Source organism: Hemitrygon akajei, chromosome 8, assembly GCF_048418815.1.
Source record: "Hemitrygon akajei chromosome 8, sHemAka1.3, whole genome shotgun sequence".
Classification (NCBI taxonomy): Eukaryota; Metazoa; Chordata; class Chondrichthyes; order Myliobatiformes; family Dasyatidae; genus Hemitrygon; species Hemitrygon akajei.
In genome coordinates, this window is record NC_133131.1 from 113,278,227 (window position 1) to 113,297,028 (window position 18,802).

The 18,802-nt window shown below is 43.4% G+C and overlaps 2 protein-coding genes across 5 annotated transcripts in view; one reads left to right on the forward strand and one right to left on the reverse strand.

Annotated features, from left to right (window-relative positions):
* Positions 1–13,677, reverse strand: part of blvra (biliverdin reductase A) — a 50,985-nt gene extending 37,308 nt beyond the window's left edge. Inside the window, exons 1-2 of one of the 2 annotated variants that reach the window (XM_073054397.1) lie at positions 13,576–13,677; positions 13,229–13,456 (exon numbers count right to left, since the gene is read on the reverse strand). The gene's annotated coding sequence lies outside the window, so the exon portion shown is untranslated. Of the gene's footprint in view, positions 1–12,442; positions 12,586–13,228; positions 13,457–13,575 lie in introns of those variants that run through there. The other variant, XM_073054398.1, reaches the window with a different exon arrangement.
* Positions 13,678–13,780: 103 nt separating this feature from the next.
* coa1 (cytochrome C oxidase assembly factor 1) overlaps positions 13,781–18,802 on the forward strand; it is an 81,399-nt gene continuing 76,377 nt past the window's right edge. Inside the window, exons 1-2 of one of the 3 annotated variants that reach the window (XM_073054404.1) lie at positions 13,896–13,932; positions 17,987–18,121. Coding sequence is in view for 1 of the 3 variants with exons in the window: in XM_073054401.1 (XP_072910502.1) it covers positions 13,917–13,932 (16 nt within the window). In the remaining 2 variants the exon portion in view is untranslated. Of the gene's footprint in view, positions 13,933–17,986; positions 18,122–18,802 lie in introns of all 3 variants that reach the window. The other 2 variants (XM_073054401.1, XM_073054403.1) reach the window with 2 other exon arrangements.

Below are 18,802 nucleotides of genomic sequence, written 5' to 3' on the forward strand. Positions count from 1 at the left end.
AATCCCTAATTGCTTTTGAAGTGAATAACCTACTGGTTTACCTCAGAAGGCATTTGAGAATCAACTGCATTCATGGGCCTGGGGCTATGAATGGGCCAGATTGGGTGAGAATTCCAGATTTCTTCCCCTAAAGAACATTAACTGAACATCCTGATGAAGGGTCTTGGCCTGAAACCTCGACTGTACTCTTTTCCATAGATGCTGCCTGGCCTGCTGAGTTCCTCCAGCTTTTGTGTGTGTTGCTTAGATTTCCAGCATCTGCAGAGTTTCCCTTGTTTGTGATTAACTGAACCATATATGGGTTTTCACAGTGATCTGGTGGTTTTGTGGTCTTTGTTACTTATGACTAAGTTTTTACCAAATTAGGGAATTTCACATAACCAAACTGTACTTCACTTACCAAATGACTGCTCATTTGCTTAAATAGTCTATTTTTTAATCCCTTTGCAAACACATTGTTCCTTCCTCACAATTAGTTTTTCAAATTTTTGTATCATCAAAAAGTGCAATACATTCAATTTTTTTTATCTGTCATTAATATGGATTGTAATTACTTAAGGTTCCAGCATTCAGCACTGTTGCATTCCACCAATTAGAACTTGCCAACCTGAAAGTTATCCAGAAGGGTCTCAGTCCAAAACGTCAACCGTTTATTCTTTTCCCTAGATGCCACCTGACCTGCTGAGTTCCTCCAGCATTTTGTGGGTGTTGCCTTGGATGTCTAGCAAATGCAGACATTCTCATTTTTATCATTGTTTTCTGCTAGTTGGTCCATTCTCTGTCAATGTTGTTATGTTATCTTTAAAGTCACAACTCTCATCTTGTGCAGTAACATCTTATTGGTCACCTTATCCATTGCCTTCTTGAAATCCAAATACACTACTTGTATTTGTGTTCTAAGGGCATGGCTTCCAGAGATGCAGCTTGGCATGAGAAGAATTCCCTGCTTCCCCAAGTAGAAAAGAGCTTCTTATCCACTCTGTCATATCTCCAATGAGTAATTAGAAATATTTCATGCAATTAAACTATGTTCTCATTTTCCTAATCCCAGTCAATCCCAGAGTACTATCTGCAAAGAACAGCACACGACAGGGTCTCCAGCACATGATATTGTGATGGATTAATTGAAGCAATAGTTCCTAATTAATCTAATCTTTCTTCCCCGCACATTGACCACATCCTTCCCTTCTCTGCCTAACAAAGAAGCTCCTGTGCTATCTGCCTGCACTGCCTGCCTTGGCAATGCATTCTAGGCCCCACCACTGTGCAAAAGGAAAATCCCTCACTCATCTTTGCACTTCCCCTCTCTCACCTTCAAATTTCAAAACCTGGGAAAAAGATATTGGCTATCTACTCCACCTATGCCTTGCACAACTTTTATAAACTTCCATTACATATTCCTTCAGCCTCCACTGCTCTAGAAAAAAAAAACAGCCCCAACTTTTTGAACTCTTCTCAAGCACATGCCCTCCAAACCAGTCAGTATCTTGTTAAACTTCCTCTACGCCTTCTCCAAAGCCTTCACATTCTTCCTAAAATGAGGTGACCAGAAATGGATGCAATGCTCTAAAAGTTCCCTGACCAGACTATTGTAAAGTTGTAACATAACCTCCTGACTCTTGAACTCAATGCTTCAAATAATGAAGGCAGGCCTGTCATAGATCTTCTTTACTACATTATCCTCAGGTTTAATGAATCTCAGGGTTGTGTACGGTGACATATATGTACTTTGAAGTGCGGCCACTTTTAGGGAGCCACATATTTGGACCCCAAGATCCTTCTGTTCATCAATGCTGTTAAGGCTCCTGCCATTAAATGTGAATTTTTCCTATGTATTGCATCTCCAAAAGTGTAAGATCCCTACAGAGCACCACTAGTTGTAGACCCCTATCCAGAGTAGTACCCCACCATTAACCTCTGTCCTCCAAGAGGACCACAACCTTGTCATAGGGTTTGGAGGTTTGTGCGCGTCGATTACCCAGAGAGCTATGTTGCTGGAGTCAGGGCCCTGTGCTTTGGCTCTTGGTAAGGTCACCAATGCCAAACAGGTCAGAGGGTAAAAGCCAGACTAAGAGGACTCCACTGGTCCTCTAGATTTGGGGGTTCAGCTCTGGACTAACGACCCTAAATTTGTTATGGAAACAGCAATGAAGAATCCTTCTATACCTGAATTCCTGAGACTCCACCCAGAACTTGCACAGCTGACGGTAGTGACAACTGAGAGGACTCTACTGGCACGATGAAGGAAGCCCTGAACACTACCAAGACCAAGACTGGTTTTTGGAATGTACAGATTATGTACAACACTGGCAAGCTAGCACAAATGTGTTGCTACTGTTACAAAGGATGAACAACTCTGATGGGCAGAAGGGTACAGAGTTGCCCATGTCCCCTCCCCTGGGAGAATTACAAACTGTTACTGTTGCCATGCTGCTAATGAGAGAGAAAGAAAGACAAAGGGAAAACATACTGAGACTGGAACATTTGCTTCAGATAAGGGAGAGATAACACCGGGAGAGAGAGACTTGTTGTTCCACCATATTATGACTCCTGTAAGACTCACGGCTCCGGAGGGGGCTGTTTACTTGGTACTATTCTGTTCATTAAAATTCCTCAGTGGACAGCCAGAGTGAGCTGGTTTGATGGGCTAAGCCATTCAAAACTGATTGACATCTGTGAGTAGGGATAAAAGTGAGGTCTGGGGAGACACCCCTCAGACGCACCAAGAGACACACTAGTGAGCACTGCTTAAGTGTTGGAACCCACGAGAAAAGTGTGGGGCATCGGAGACCGAACGAAGGATCGGTCAATTTTAACTCACAGTGTTTATAGCGAGGCCGGTGGGGGCTTGTGTGTGTGTCCACCCTTGCCTGGGTGACGAGTCCACCACAGAAGAACGGTCTAGCTAAAGGACAGAGGGGTCATACCTGAATGGCCACAACAACACCTCGAAGGATCAAGAACATAAAGGAAGGTTTGACTGGCTGTCACTGTTTGCTCACTCTCTCTCTCTCTCTCTCTCTCCCTCCAATGGTTACAACAAAAGAACCAACAACTACCTCAGCCTCCATGAAATGAACTGAACTTTATACTTTCCCATGATACTTCATTATCCCCTAGACAACGATAGAGCTTGTTTATTATTGATTATTATTATACCCACACTTTTAGGTTTAGTATTGCTAACCGTGTATTATCTGTATATTTGCATTGTTGATATTGATTTGTATATTTTACTAATAAACACTGTTTTGAAAATAGTACCAGACTCCAACGGATACTTCTATCTTTGCTGGTAAGACACCCAGTTACGAGGTACGTAACACTACAACATACATATACTGGGTGTCAGTGAAGATGGACAGGGTCTGGCAGACTAAAGGCAGCAACTAGTGAAACAGTTTTATACTGAGGAAGATGGTCAGCATCATGATGGTGTAGCTCTCATTTTGAATAAGGGCATTGAGAAGTGCTTGCTGGAGTGGAAGCCAATCAACAGTAGGCTGATGAGGGTCAGGCTGAATGGGAAGCAAGTGAACATGACTGTACATCAGTTCTATGCCCCAACTAACAATAGTGACATTACAGAAAAGGATAGCTGCAATCGGAGCTAGAGTTAACACTATGCCATGACATAATTATTGTCATGGGAAATGGTAACTCACAATTCACCAGGGTCATGTGCAGGCATAGACGTGCAACCATGAATAACAGTTGTGAAAGACTGGTGGAATTCTTTGCCTTGAACAATCTGGCCATAGGAGAGATCCTTGTTCCACGGCATGAAATCCACAAACTGACATGGTGCTCATCCAATTGATGAAACAAGAACCAGATTGACCATTTGATGATCAATGGTATGTGGAGATGATCCTTACAGGATGTAAAGGTGAAGACAGGAGCAGATAGTGACCACCACCTTGTTGTAGCAGTGACGAAGCTCAAGCTGATGTCAATCAAACAACAAAAGATAAGCAGAGAGGCATCAGATAGACTTTATTCTCTACTTTGGAAGACCTTGACTTTGCGGATGACCTTGCATTACTATCACGTACACACCAGAACATGCAAGAGAAAACTCAGTGCCTGTGCACCTTTGGTGTACAGGTCGGACTCAGTCAGCCAGAGAAAGACTGAGACTATGACCCTCACCTCCCATCAAGGCATATGGCATCGACTGAACCAGCACTGGCATATTCACGGACCTGAGTACATCATTCGGCAGGATGGTGGGACCAAGAGCGACATCCAGTGCAGACTCAGCAAAGCTAGAACTGTCGACAGATCAATGAGCAACATATGGGGATCAGCCAAGTACAGTATCCACACCAAGGTGAAGCCGTACCTCTGTCCACACTCCTGTACGGGTCAGAAAGCTGGTACATGACAAAGAGTGACTTTGCCAAGCTGTCGTCATTCCACACCACGATCCTCCGGAGGATCTTCTTTATTTTCTGGCCAAGGAAGATCTCCAACCGCACCCTATTCCTTCACTGTCATCAAGAGGACATGGTCACAATCATCATGAGAAAACATTGGAGATGGATTGGGCATGTAACGAGTAGAGAGGCTGACTCCATCATGAAGACAGCTCTCTGCTGGATCCCCGAAGAGCGGAGGAAAGGCGCAAGACTAAAGACAACTTGGTGCTGTAGTGATGAAGAACCTGAACCACACCTGGAGCACAATAGAGAAGATGGCCAAGAACAGAGAGAGAGGGAGGACCTTCATTACTGCTTTATATGCCAGAGGCATAACGGGCAGAAATCAAGCATTACCCTCTGTCTTCGGCAGGCAAACCAATTTTGGACTTTCCAATTTGTGCACGAGCCTTCCACAGGGTCCAAATGCTTCTGTACGAGTCTCTGAAATATCCCTAATGTTTCTGCCATTTATACTTCATGTATGAAAATACAGGAAAAAGACCGTGGACTTTTCAAAGTTCAACATAAATTTATTTTCAAAGTATGTATGTCACCAGATAAATACTACCCCGAGATTCATTTTCTTACAGGCATTCACAGTAGAACAAAGAAATACAATAAAATCAATGAAAAACTACACATAAAGATTGACAAGCAACCAATGTGCAAAGGACAAGTTTAATTATCATTCAGCCATACATGAATATAGCCAAACAAAATAGCATTCCTCTGGGACAAAGGTGCAAAATACAGTACCAACAGCACATTGCACATAGCACAAACTGCACATATGTTTACGACTTCAGAAAAAAATCTACATTCACAAAGAGCAAGAAAAACCAAGTTTCTGAGTTGTACTGGTCCAGCTTGTATTTCCACTGAGCAAACACCGGAGGGCAGCCCCCACAAGAGCAGCCAGCCCCCAACACAGTACAAAATCCAGCAGCAAACAGCCAGTTCTGGCGTCTCCTACACCAGCAACCACAACAGGTCAGTCAGAGGCACATGGGCCTTGTACGTGCAACAACTGACGTAACTCGGAGCCCACCCCCCTCCCACACACCATCAGTTTCGCCAAATGAACTAGTGAACTGAGCTTGCAGTATTCTACGTTACCAATGTCCAGCAGGATCTAGCAATCACGATAAAAGATGTCCAAGACAATTATTCACACCATTTTTGAGACCATGCACCATTTTGGCACAAGTACAGGTGACAACACAATAATGGGATGCAAAAAGTCCAGCCTCATCGCCATTGAGCAACTCGCTCCTGCAGAGCTTGAAGTTCCAAGCATCCAGTAGTGACACAGCGACCTGTGATTGCGTACATGGTGAACAAATACAATTGTTGTCGCTTGAACAAAGTCACCGGAGAGACTGAGCTGGTAGATATGGAGTAGTCTTTTATTCAACAAAATGAGACACAGCAGGCTTCATATTGATGAACAGGAGAAAATCTGCAGATACCAGAAATCCAAGTAACACACACAAATGTTGGAGGAACTGGAGGTCCTGCTGTAGGGTCTCAGCCCGAAACATCGACTGTACTCTTTCCCATAGATGCTGCCAGACATCATATTGAGACCATTTTGGAGGAAGAGGCCTGCTCGACTCTCACATCCCACTCCCAATTTGCACCCACACTCCAGACAATGTTAATCAACATTGTGTGGTCCTTTAATCAACCGCTGTTTTCACAGCTCTCGGATCCCATTGTCCAGAGCTGCATCTTAAATTTAACCTACATTCCACATTCAAATCTGAAGGCTGGTGGTTGAACTTGCTTGCTAGATGTCCTAACCCCAAAAACATGCCAACACACCTTTAATTGGACCCAGAGTGGCCGCTGCGTCTAAGTGCACCACCATCTTACCAGAGAAAAAAATAATAGTGAGAACATTAGTTGTAGAGTCCTTGTAAATGAGTCCATAGGTTGTGTTCAGTGTTATGGTGAGAGAAGTCACATCTCCGTTAGCTCACCCTGATGGTCTGTTTATTGTCGCCCGAGATTTTAACCATGCGAACCTTAAGTCAGTGCTCCCCAAATTCCATCACTATGTGGACTTTGCAATGAGGGCGGAGAACGCATTAGACCTGGTTTACACAAACATCCCCGACGCGTACCGGGCAGAGCCCCGCCCCCACCTTGGATACTCAGACCACATCTCTGTTATGCTAATCCCAGCATACAGACTGCTCGTCAGGCGCTCCAGACCAGTTCAGAAGCAGGTGAAAACTTGGCCAGCAGGAGCCATCTCTGCTCTTCAAGACTGCTTTGAGCACACTGACTGGCACATGTTCAGGGAGGCTGCAACCGATGGCGACTCTACCAACTTAGAGGAGTACACAGCATCAGTGACCAGCTACATCAGCAAGTGCATTGATGATGTTACTCTGTCCAAGACCATCACTATACGTGCCAACCAGAAGCCATGGATGACTGCAGAGGTGCGTGCGCTGCTGAGGTCCTGCGACTCCGCCTTCAGAGCAGGCGACAAGGCAGCCCTAACAACAGCAAGGGCCAAACTGTCCTGAGCCATCAGAGGGCAAAGTGTGCACATGCCCAGCTAATCCACAGTTACTTCCAGGACAGCGGTGACACGTGGCGCATGTGGAAGGGCATCCAGGACATCACCACTTACAGGACAGCATCACCTTTCTGTGCAGGTGATGCCTCCCTCCCAGATGCGCTGAATAACTTCTATGCCCGGTTAGAGGCGGAAAACGACATGGCGGCGAGGAAGTCCACCCCTCCTCCAAATGACCAGGTGCTGTGTCTCATTGTGGCCGACTTGAGAAGAACCCTGTGCAGGGTCAACCCACGGAAGGCTGCTGGACCAGACAACATTCCTGGTAGAGTGCTCAGAGGATGTGGAGACCAGCTAGCAGATGTTCTCACTGACATTGTCAACATCTCCCTGAGCAGCGCCACCGTTCCAACGTGCTTCAAGGCCGCCACCATCGTCCCCGTGCCGAAGAAGTCTTCAGTATCCTGCCCAAATGACTACCATCCCGTTGCACTTACATCCATCACCATGAAGTGTTTCGAGAGGCTCGTCATGAGGCATATCAAGACCCTGCTGCCCCCCTCACTGGACCGCCTGCAGTTTGCGTACTGTTCCAACCGCTCAACAGATGATGCCATTGCCATCACCCTCCACCTGGCCCTAACCCACCTGGACAAAAAAGACACATACGTTCGGATACTGTTCATAGACTTCAGTTCAGCATTCAACACAATCATCCCTCAGAAACTGATTGGAAAGTTGAGCCTGCTGGGCCTGAACACCTCCCTCTGCAACTGGATCCTAGACTTTCTGACTGGGAGATCTCAGTCAGTCCGGATCGTGAGCAGCATCTCCAACACCATCACACTGAGCACGGGGGCTCCCCAGGGTTGCGTGCTCAGTCCACTGCTGTTCACTCTGCTGACCCATAACTGTGCTGCAACACACAGCTCGAACCACATCATCAAGTTCGCCGACGACACGACTGTGGTGGGTCTCATCAGCAAGAACGATGAGTCAGCTTACAGAGAGGAGGTGCAGCAGCTAACGGACTGGTGTAGAGCCAACAACCTGTCTCTTAATGTGAACAAAACAGAAGAGATGGTTGTTGACTTCAGGAGGGCACGGAGTGACCACTCCCCGCTGAACATCGACCGCTTATGACATCATTGCGCTTTCAGATCATGCACCTTTAAAGTTAACCCTTAAGCTTCCAGATAGATTTTTGAAAATTTCACAGTGGAGATTGAACCCCGTATTGTTACAGGATCCAGCTTTTGTTAATTTTATTAAGGAGCAAATTTCTATATTTTTTGAATTTAATACAACTGAAGGAATGTCAAATCTGGTTATATGGGACACCTTGAAATCTTTTCTTAGGGGACAGATAATCTCATATTCAGCAGCCTTGAGAAAGAAAACTAAAGCAGAATTGTCAGTGCTTATTAATAAAATTAAACAGATAGATCAAGCGTATTCAGTTAAACCTACTGAAGACCTATATAAAGAAAGGGTCGAACTTCAATGATTTGCTTCTGACCTTTCCCATTGAACAGCAAATTTTTAAATCTAAAAGTTTATTTTATATACATGGGGAAAAATCTGCCAAACTTTTAGCGGGTCAGTTAAAGGCTGGGATGGTCAGAAGACAGATTTTAAAAATTCGCCAACCAGATAAAATAGAAACTTTAGATCCTTATGAAATGAATAAGATATTATTGGACTAATCTTTTATTCTAATCTTTATAAATCTGAATTCTCTGATAGTAATATTACTATGAATAGATTATTGCAAAGGTTAAACATACCTCAAATTTCGATTCAAGATGCTGATATGTTAGATGCACCTATTAAACAAGAGGAGATAGCCAAGGCTATATCCTCTATGCAATTAGGTAAAGCTCCGGGACCTGATGGTTATATGGTAGAATTTTATAAGACCTTTCATGAAATGCTTATACCACATCTTCATCAAATGTTCACCGACTCTACATCCTCTAGGAACCTTCCTAAAACTTTTTATGAAGCACTAATTTCATTGATTCCAAAAAAAGGGAAAGACCCACTGGAATGAGTATTCTATAGACCTGTTTCTTTACTGAACGTAGATTTTAAAATCCTCTCTAAGATTCTTGCAAATAGGCTTGAGAGTATCTTGCCTAATGTTATCTCAAACGATCAAACAGGATTTATTAAAAATAGGTACTTACATTTTAATATTCAAAGATTATTAAATATCATTTATTCCCCCTCAGCCAAAGAATCTGAATGTATTGTATCTTTGGATGCAGAGAAAGCCTTTGATAGGGTGGAGTGGCCTTATCTATTTCAGGTTTTGAAGAGGTTCAATTTTGGTCCAGGATTTATTTCCTGGATTAAATTGATTTATCATGCCCCGGTAGCTGTGGTTCTCACTAATAACCAAAAGTCTCCTTACTTTAGATTATATAGAGGTACCTGTCAGGGCTGTTCCCTTAGCTCTTTATTATTTAATTTGGCTTTAGAACCACTTGCTATTGCTCTGAGGGATTCTAATTCTGTGCAGGGTATTAGGAGAGGGGATAAATTACATAAAGTTTTGTTATATGCGGATGATTTATTAGTTTACATTTCAAATCCTAAGAAATCTATTCCTTCTATGTTATCTATATTTATGGAATTTGGTACTTTTTCTGGATACAAACTTAATTTACATAAAAGTGAATTATTTCCTATTAATAATTATTTTGATTATTATGATCAAATACCTTTTAATATTGCCAAAATCCATTTTACTTACCTTGGTATCAAAATTACAAAAATTTTTAAAGACCTATATAGGTATAATTTCTTCCCTTTAGTTGAATATACTCAACAGGCGCTTTCCAAATGGTCACCTATGTCGATTTCATTGATAGGTCGAATAAATGCTATAAAAATGGTTATTCTACCGAAATTTTTATATATATTTCAAGCAGTTCCCTCTTTTGTTCCAAAAACATTTTTTGATAAAATAGATTCTCTGATTTTGTCTTATGTTTGGAATAATAAAAGCTCTAGAGTGAATAAACTTTTATTGCAAAAATCAAAAAAAGATGGAGGACTGGCTTTACCAAACTTACCCAATTTTATTATTGGGCAATTAATATTCGTTATATTACTTTTTGGATTTATGATATAGACGACCAAGATCGCCCTTCATGGTTACAGCTGCAGGAAAATTCAGTAATGGGGTTTTCGTTAGCTTCTTTATTAGGAGCTCCTCTTCCGTTTTCGCTCTCCAGCATAGGTAGACAAGCTCTTAACCCTATTGTTAAACATACTTTAAAAATTTGGTTTCAATTTCGTAGATTTTTTGAATTAAATGATCGTTTACTTTCTAGTAATATTTATTCTAATTTCTTTTTTAAACCATCAACTTTGGATAAGGCTTTTCTAACATGGAAAATTAAGGGAATAAAAATTTTTTTAGATTTGTTTTTACGAGATTGTTTAATGTCTTTTTCACAGTTAATGGATAAATATGATATCTCTAATACACATTTTTTCAGGTATTTACAGGTTAGGAATTTTTTACGTGATTTTTTACCGAATTACCCCTTGGCCTGCTCTTTAAATTTGGCTTATGTTATTTTTCAGTTTAAACCTTTTCAAAAACGATTAATAGTTATCATTTATAAACTGTTAATGAATGCTCGCATGTCGCCTAATGATAGGGTTCAACGCTCCTGGGAAGTAGAACATTCACTCTCAGATAACCAATGGAGTAAAATTTATTATTTAGTCAATAATTCATCTATCTGCGTACACCATATTTTAATTCAGTTTAAGATAGTACACAGGGCCCATATGTCCAAAGATAAACTGGCGCATATTTTTCCTAATATATGCCCTATTTGTGACAGATGTAACGCAGAAGTGGCTACTCTAACTCATATGTTTTGGTCATGTGTAAGTTTAAATAATTTTTGGAGGGATGTGTTTGGTATATTATCTAAAGTTATAGATATGGATGTTCAACCTAATCCACACAGCAATTTTTGTGATTTTTCCAGAGGAAGCAAGCAAAGTGTCTGCTTCCGCCCAACATGTGATAGCTTTTTCAACTTTACTGGCTAGGAGACCTATTTTGCTACACTGGAAAGAATCTAACCCACCTACTAATTTCTATTGGCTCTCCTCCATTATGTCATGTCTAAGTTTGGAGAAAATTAGAAGCCAGACATTTGATACATCCTTTGATTTTGAACAAGTCTGGTGACCCTTTATTCAATATTTTCACATGATTTAATTTTTCTTTCTTTCTTTATTTTTCTTTATTCTCTTTGGAGAAAATCCTTATCCATGAAGGTTCGGAGATGACTGGAAGGATGTGTTTTTTCTCTCTCTCTCTTTTTTTAAAGTTTATCCTCAATTGGACTGCCCAATCTTTCTTTTTCTTTCCCTTTTTTTTCTTTCTTTTTTTTGTTTCAGTTTAGTTAATGGGGTTTTTCTTTCTTTATCAATAAAATTTCCAATCTTTTTTTACGATTGCTATGAGGAGTTGTAATTTATTTTTGACCATTGTATATATAACAGCATAATATATTACCTATTTGATTTTGACATTATATACTTTCTGTTTTTACTATTGCTGTTTATATGTCTTTCATATTATCTACTTGTTAAACTCATCTTTCGATTTGTATATTCTTTATTTGAAAATCAATAAAAAAGATTGAAAAATGAAAAAATGAACATTGACGGCTCCTCAGTAGAGATCATAAAGAGCACCAAATATCTTGGTGTTCACCTGATGGAGAATCTCACCTGGTCCCTCAACACCAGCTCTATAGCAAAGAAAGCCCAGAAGCGTCTCTACTTTCTGCAAAGACTGTGGAAAGTCCATCTCCCACCCCCCCCATCCTCATCACATTCTACAGAGGTTGTATTGAAAGTATCCTGAGCAGCTGCATCACTGCCTGGTTCGGAAATTGCACCATCTCAGATCGCAATACCCTGCAGCGGATAGTGAGGTCAGCTGAGAAGATCATCGGGGTCTCTCTTCCCACCATCACAGACATTTACACTACACCCTGCATCTGCAAAGGAAACAGCATTATGAAGGACCCCATGCACCCCTCATACAATCTCTTCTCCCTCTGGGAAAAGGCTCCGAAGCATTCGGGCTCTCACGACCAGACTATGTAACAGTTTCTTCCCCCAAGCTATCAGACTCCTCAATACCCGAAGCCTGGACTAACACCTTACTGCCCTATTGTCCTGTTTATTATTTATTGTAATGCCTGCACTGTTTTTGTGCACTTTATGCAGTCCTGTGTAGGTCTGTAGTCTAGTGTAGCTTTCTCTGTGTTGTTTTTTTTTACGTAGTTCAGTCTAGTTTTTGTATTGTGTCATGTAACACCATGGTCCTGAAAAATGTTGTTTCAGTTTTACTATGTACTGTACCAGCAGTTATGGTCGAAATGACAATAAAAGTGACTTGACTCAGCATTTCACAGCTGCAGAGCTCCATACTATCAATACATACTTTCAATCAGGAGTCTTGCAACATCTTGCCTTTCTTCGAACCACCCAGCTCATAATGAAAGTAAGGCCAACTAGGCTTATCTAGCCACAGCAGCACTTCTGCTTATAAAAGGAAACTTTTTAAAAAGACACTGAAAACCAGGAAGTGTGGCAACCACTTCTCACTGTAATGAGAAAACATGTGCCAATTAGCCAAACATCCTATGAGATTCCTTTATTACTATAGTATCCCAGCACTGACGACTGGTAGATTACACAATAGCTTCACACGCACTAACTAAATTCTAGCTTCAAATTTCATTCATATTAACTGGAAACTCAGAAGGGCATAACTATTAATAGATATTTACACCGCTATTCCTTTGAAAGTTAAATTGCTAAAATCTCCATGAACTAGTGGTCTATATTCCTGTACCATATTATTCAGGACATCAAAACAATTTCTCAACTCCACAGATGTCCAGATCCAGAAAAACGATTATGGAGAAAGAATTTCACGATAGAATTGTAAATATAACTCTTATTCGTTTAAGTCTACACCCTCTTGCCTTCAGCACAATTTGTTACAGAGAGTATAATATTGATTTTAATGAGAGGCACTGAAAGAAGTGACCCCTTACATAATGGTATTTCATTTTAAATATGTACTAGCAAACTTCGGTTTACAGTTACCAATTAAAATGTAAAGCTAAAAAATACATTTACGAGTAATCAGCAAATGCTTATCGCTACTGATTTCTGAATACAAGTGCAATTACTATCTTTAAATAGGATTATAAACACTCACCCAACAATACGAATGAGGCAAGTTACATAACGAGCCCCTTCTAGAAGTCTGAGCATGTCTGACACACGTGATCCGGCTACAAAACATCGAATAGACCATATTCTTATGACGCTGTAGCAGGTAGTTTTCTTAACGTTACCATTTTCCTGTTCCAAGTTATTCCTTTGTAATTTTTGCCGGGAGTTGGAATGCAGCGAGTGTTTTGCAGTTACATAATTTGTACTAATCCTGAGCAACAATATAATGGAACGCATCAGTTAAATATATATATTAAATAGCAAAAAGTATAAATTGAAAAGCCATTCATCTGAAATGTAAACTCTCTCTCTCTAAGACTACAGCCTGACCTTCTCACTACATCGAGCACTGTATGTCTTATTTCATTAACTCCATTTTCTGCAGTAGTTTGCTTTTGGGTGAGAAAAGTCGGGACACCGGGGATCAATTGCAGTGACAAGTATTGTTCCGGGGCCCTCGTTGGGGGATAAATGAAGAAACGATTTTAAAATACATCAGTCAGTGACTGGTAATATTTAGAGTGTGGTGGTATGTGTTAATGAAGTCAGTGAAGAGACCCTGTCTGCTGACTGTCCAGTGATGGAACACGCCCGGGATTCGCCGCAGCTTCCGTGTTGTTACAAGTGTCAATAAAGTTATTTTGACAACATGGCGGCCCCCGCGGGCTGAAATGGCCGAGAACGGAGGTGAGTAATTATTTTAATTCTGTTCTGCTGCTGTCAGCCCAACCCGCAGAATAACGCAGGTACAGCCGCGGGGTAGGAGGGGTCGGTGCAGGGTGAACGGTAACGCGCTCCTCCGCAGTGATTTGCTGGTGTCCAGCACAGCCCGCGGCGGTGGACGGAGTTTCCCGAGGGTCGGTGAGTTGGCTTGGTACGTGTGCTGCGGGGAGGATCAGAATCGGCTTTAAAATCACCCGCGATGTCGTGAGATTTGGTGTCTTTGTGCAGCAATGCATACATAGTACTAGAAAATAAACATGAATTACTCTGTGTGTGTGTGTGTGTGTACACAGTGGGAAAAATAGAAATAAAAAGTAGTGAGGTAGTGTTCATGGGTTCAATGTCCATTCAGAAATCGGATGGCAGAGGGGAAGAAGCTGTTCCGGAATCACTGAGTGCGTGCCTTCTGTGCCTTCTCCTGACAGTAGCAATGAGAACAAGGCATGGCCTGGGTGATGGGGTGTCTTCAATTATGGATGCCGCCTTTTTGAGGCATCACTCATTAAAGATGTCTCGGATACTGCAGAGTCTAGTGCCCATGTTGAAGCGAAGTTTACAACTCTCTACAGTTTATTGAGATCCTTTGCAGTAGACCCCCCCCCCCCAATACTAGACGGCATTGCAGCCAGCTAGAATGTTCTCCACTGTACATCTGTGGGTATTTGCAGGTGTCTTTGGTGACGTGCCAAATCTCCTGAAACTCCTAATGAGTTGTGCCTTTTTTGCAGCTGCATTGATATGTTGAGTCCAAGTTAGATCCTCATACATTGACACTAAAGAACGTGAAACTGTAAAAAGCAGTGGTAAAACTGGTCTCTGAGCAATCCATAGGTCTTTTCCACCCCCAAATGTCCAGAATCATCATGAAGTGATTTCAGCCCCATCCTCCAATATTTCTCAGACAGAACCAGCTGGCAACACCGGGGTCAGTCTGGGAGTGACGTGACTCAGTATAAGATCTGGTTCTTCAACTCCAACCGAGGCCATTCTCATTGTAATGGAGGCACAGGTGCATGTCTTGTCCTCTACGCCTGAGCCACGTCTAATTTTCAACCGCTGCCCAAATGGTACCAATGCCCAGATCATCTCACTTCCCCAGAACTCAATTCCGGCAGCTGATTTATCTTTAGAGCAGTGGGTTACAATAAACTTGGGGGATGGAATCAACAGAAGCCCCCAATTGATCCACTACTCGCCCCTGCCCCTCCTTTTCCTCTGCCTTCACTGTGATGGGAAAACTGGCACATGGCTTTCACCCCTGGGGCAGGAACGCTCTCCCACTCCTCGTCCCTGACCAGTACCTCGTGACCCGTCGGGACAAAGCATCGGCATCAATGTTCCTGCTTCCCGGCCGGTACTTCAGGCTGAAATCATAGGCTGACAACGCCGCCAACCACCGATGGCCTGTGGCATCCAGTTTTGCTGAGGTCAGGATATAAGTTGGGGGGGGGTTGTTGTCTGTCCTCAAACTTGGCCCCGTAGAGGTAGTCACTCAGTTTATCCACCACCGCCCATTTCAACACTAGAAATTCAAACTTGCGCGTGAGACAGTTTTTCCTCGGAGGGCGACAGACTCCAGCTGACAAACGCAATGGGCTTCAGCCCAGAGCCCTGATCCTGATACAGGACGCCCCCTAAACCCTTTTGGCTGGCATCTTTGTGCGTACATACGGTAATCAGGGGTCCGCAAAAGCCAGCAACGACGCCTGGGCCAGCAGCTCCTTCAGCGACTGAAAAGCCTCCTCACATTTTGCATCCCGCCTCAGTCCAAAGGGCTCCGACGGTTTAAGTTACTCTCCACCCGGTTAAATTACTCTCTACCCTCCTGTCCTTTTCTCCCCCTCCCTTTCTTCCCCAAGGGAGGGAAACCCCATACAGAAGCTGATTCAACGGCTGACTCACTTTCACGTAGCCCTTCATGAGCCTCCAATAGTAACCACAGAACCCAAGGAATGAGCACAGAGTGCTCACAGTCTGGGGTCTTGGACAAGTGGTAACTGCCTCGATCTTAGTTGGGCATGTAGTTACTCAGATCCGTGAGACTATGTGCCCAACATAGCCAACAGACCTTTGGCACAGCTGGCACTTGTTCAGGGAAAGTTTTTACCCTTCAACTTTTAGGCGACCCAGCACCTTCAGCAGCCTCGCTTCATGTTCTTCCAAGGTGGATCCAAATACTATGAGATCATCCATTTGTACCAATATCTCAAGCAAGTTCATATGCCCCACCATCTTCTCCATGACCCGCTGGAAGGTTGCAGGAGCTCCCAAGATGCCCTGGGGCATCCTTTCGAACTGGAAAAATCCCAGGGGACATATAAATGCCATTTTCTCTTTATTGACCTCACTCATGGGGATCTGGTAATATCTACTCAAGTCCAGCACCCTGAACAACTTCACACCTCTCAGGCAGGCCAGTGCATCTTCAATCCTCGGGACAGTATACTGGTCAGGGATGGTGCGCCTGTTCCGAGTCCTATAGGCCACACACATCCATACATTCCCGTTCTTCTTTCGGGCCACTGCTATTGGGGACGCATAAGGGTTTTGGGACTTGGTGATGATCCCAGTGACCTTCAACTTACACAATTGCTGCCAAATGTCCTCCACCTCTGCAGGGGCCAGTCGCTGAGACCTTTCTCTGAACGGGGTATCCTCAGTCACCCGGATAGTGTGACGCGTGCTCTTGGAACAACCTATCTGGGAGTACAGTTAGACGAGAAGCTAGACTGGACTGCCAACACAGATGCCTTGTGCAGGAAGGCACAGAGTCGACTGTACTTCCTTAGAAGGTTGGCGTCATTCAATGTCTGTAGTGAGATGCTGAAGATGTTCTATAGGTCAGTTGTGGAGAGCGCCCTCTTCTTTGTGGTGGCGTGTTGGGGAGGAAGCATTAAGAAGAGGGACGCCTCACGTCTTAATAAGCTGGTAAGGAAGGCGGGCTCTGTCGTGGGCAAAGTACTGGAGAGTTTAACATCGGTAGCTGAGCGAAGGGCGCTGAGTAGGCTACGGTCAATTATGGATAACTCTGAACATCCTCTACATAGCACCATCCAGAGACAGAGAAGCAGTTTCAGCGACAGGTTACTATCGATGCAATGCTCCTCAGACAGGATGAAGAGGTCAATACTCCCCAATGCCATTAGGCTTTACAATTCTACCGCCAGGACTTAAGAACTTTTTAAAAGCTATTATTAATGCTTTTTGAGATAGTGATTTAGATGCATATCATATTTTTTTACTGAGTTAAGTATTGTATGTAATTAGTTTTGCTACAACAAGTGTATGGGACATTGGAAAAAAGTTGAATTTCCCCATGGGGATGAATAAAGTATCTATCTATCTATCTATCTATCTATCTATCTATCTACATCAAACTTGCCAGTGGAAAAGACACCTTCCAGCTTCAAAATCATTACCAGCCTCCTCTTCCAACCCGCAAGAACTGGGGAGTCCTCAAAGTTGAATGACTCAGCGGTCAACTTTCCCCCTTTTCCAATAGTTTCTCCCTGGCATGTCTCACAGCAGCACTAGACATTACCGTCACCGGGAACAAATGCGCCAGGGCATCCCCACTTGAAGGTGACCTCCCTCTTCGTTGTGTTCCAGACAATCACTGCCATCCTGCGTTCCTGTACAACCGAGGGCTTCTGCAATTCGTGCCTCACCAGTACCCTAGCAGGAAATCCCAACTCCCCCTCATGGTCTTCCAGAGCGTCCAATAAGAGGGCCTCGCCCTCAGGCACTCCGGGAAATTTGGGGGTCCTCATCACTCTTGCTACTTCCCCGGGCCATACCACCATTGGCTTCGACTGGGTGAACCACACAGTCCCTCGTTTAAATTCAGTATCTGGCCCAATGCTGCCATACACTTCCTCAAAAGCGGCTCAAAACCCTGGGTGCACAGACAATGTTCCCAAAAAGCTCTCACCAGCCTTCTCCTTGTAGGCCCCCATGAGCCTCTTCACAAGAGGGGTGTTGGTCCCCACCAGAATTGAAATGCCATCCTTCTCAACAGGGTCCGGACAAACCAGCACCAATGTGTCAAAGACCTCAGACGCTCCCGCATCGGCCTCCGAGAACTCCAGCTTCACTGACAAATAACTATTGTATGGATAATCACCAGCACTAAACCCCCTGAATGGTGTCAATGGTAAATGCTTCAGATACTGGTTGTAAAACGAACGGTACAACAGTGTGACCTGTGACCCAGTGTCGAGTATGGCTTTAGCATAAGTACCCTCTATTTGTAGTGACACACTAGAGCATGGACCCACTAAGCCTTCAGGAATTGGGCCTTTCGCTTTCAGGGGGCTCTTTGGTACATTGCTGGGAACGTGTTCCCCCAGAAACACCAGACCATTCCTTCACTGGGTCTCCAAGTTTTCTCAACAACTCTCCCTGCTGAGGTATCCAGGGGCTCACTCTCCTACTTGCTTCGCCCAGAAAAAGGGCCCAATCGCATTAAACAGTCTGTTGCGCAAAGTTGGAGCTCACTGATAGTCAATCGTTCACCATCGACCTCCTCCGACGTCCGATGTCTTTGATTGTGCTGTCTGGTTTACTGAGGCATTGAGAAGTGTAGGCAGTCTGTAATTTCCATGATGTGCTGAGCTGTGTCCATAACTCCCTGCAGGTTTTTGCAGTCCGTGGGCAAAGCAGTTCTGATATCAAGCTGTTATGTGTCTGGATAGGATGCTTTCTGTGGTGCATCCATAGAAACATTGATAAATGTGGACAGGCACACGTCAAATTTCTTTAGCTTCCTGGAGTAGAGGAACTGCTGCACCTTCTTGGTGTGATGTCTACACATTCGGACAAGGACAGACTATTG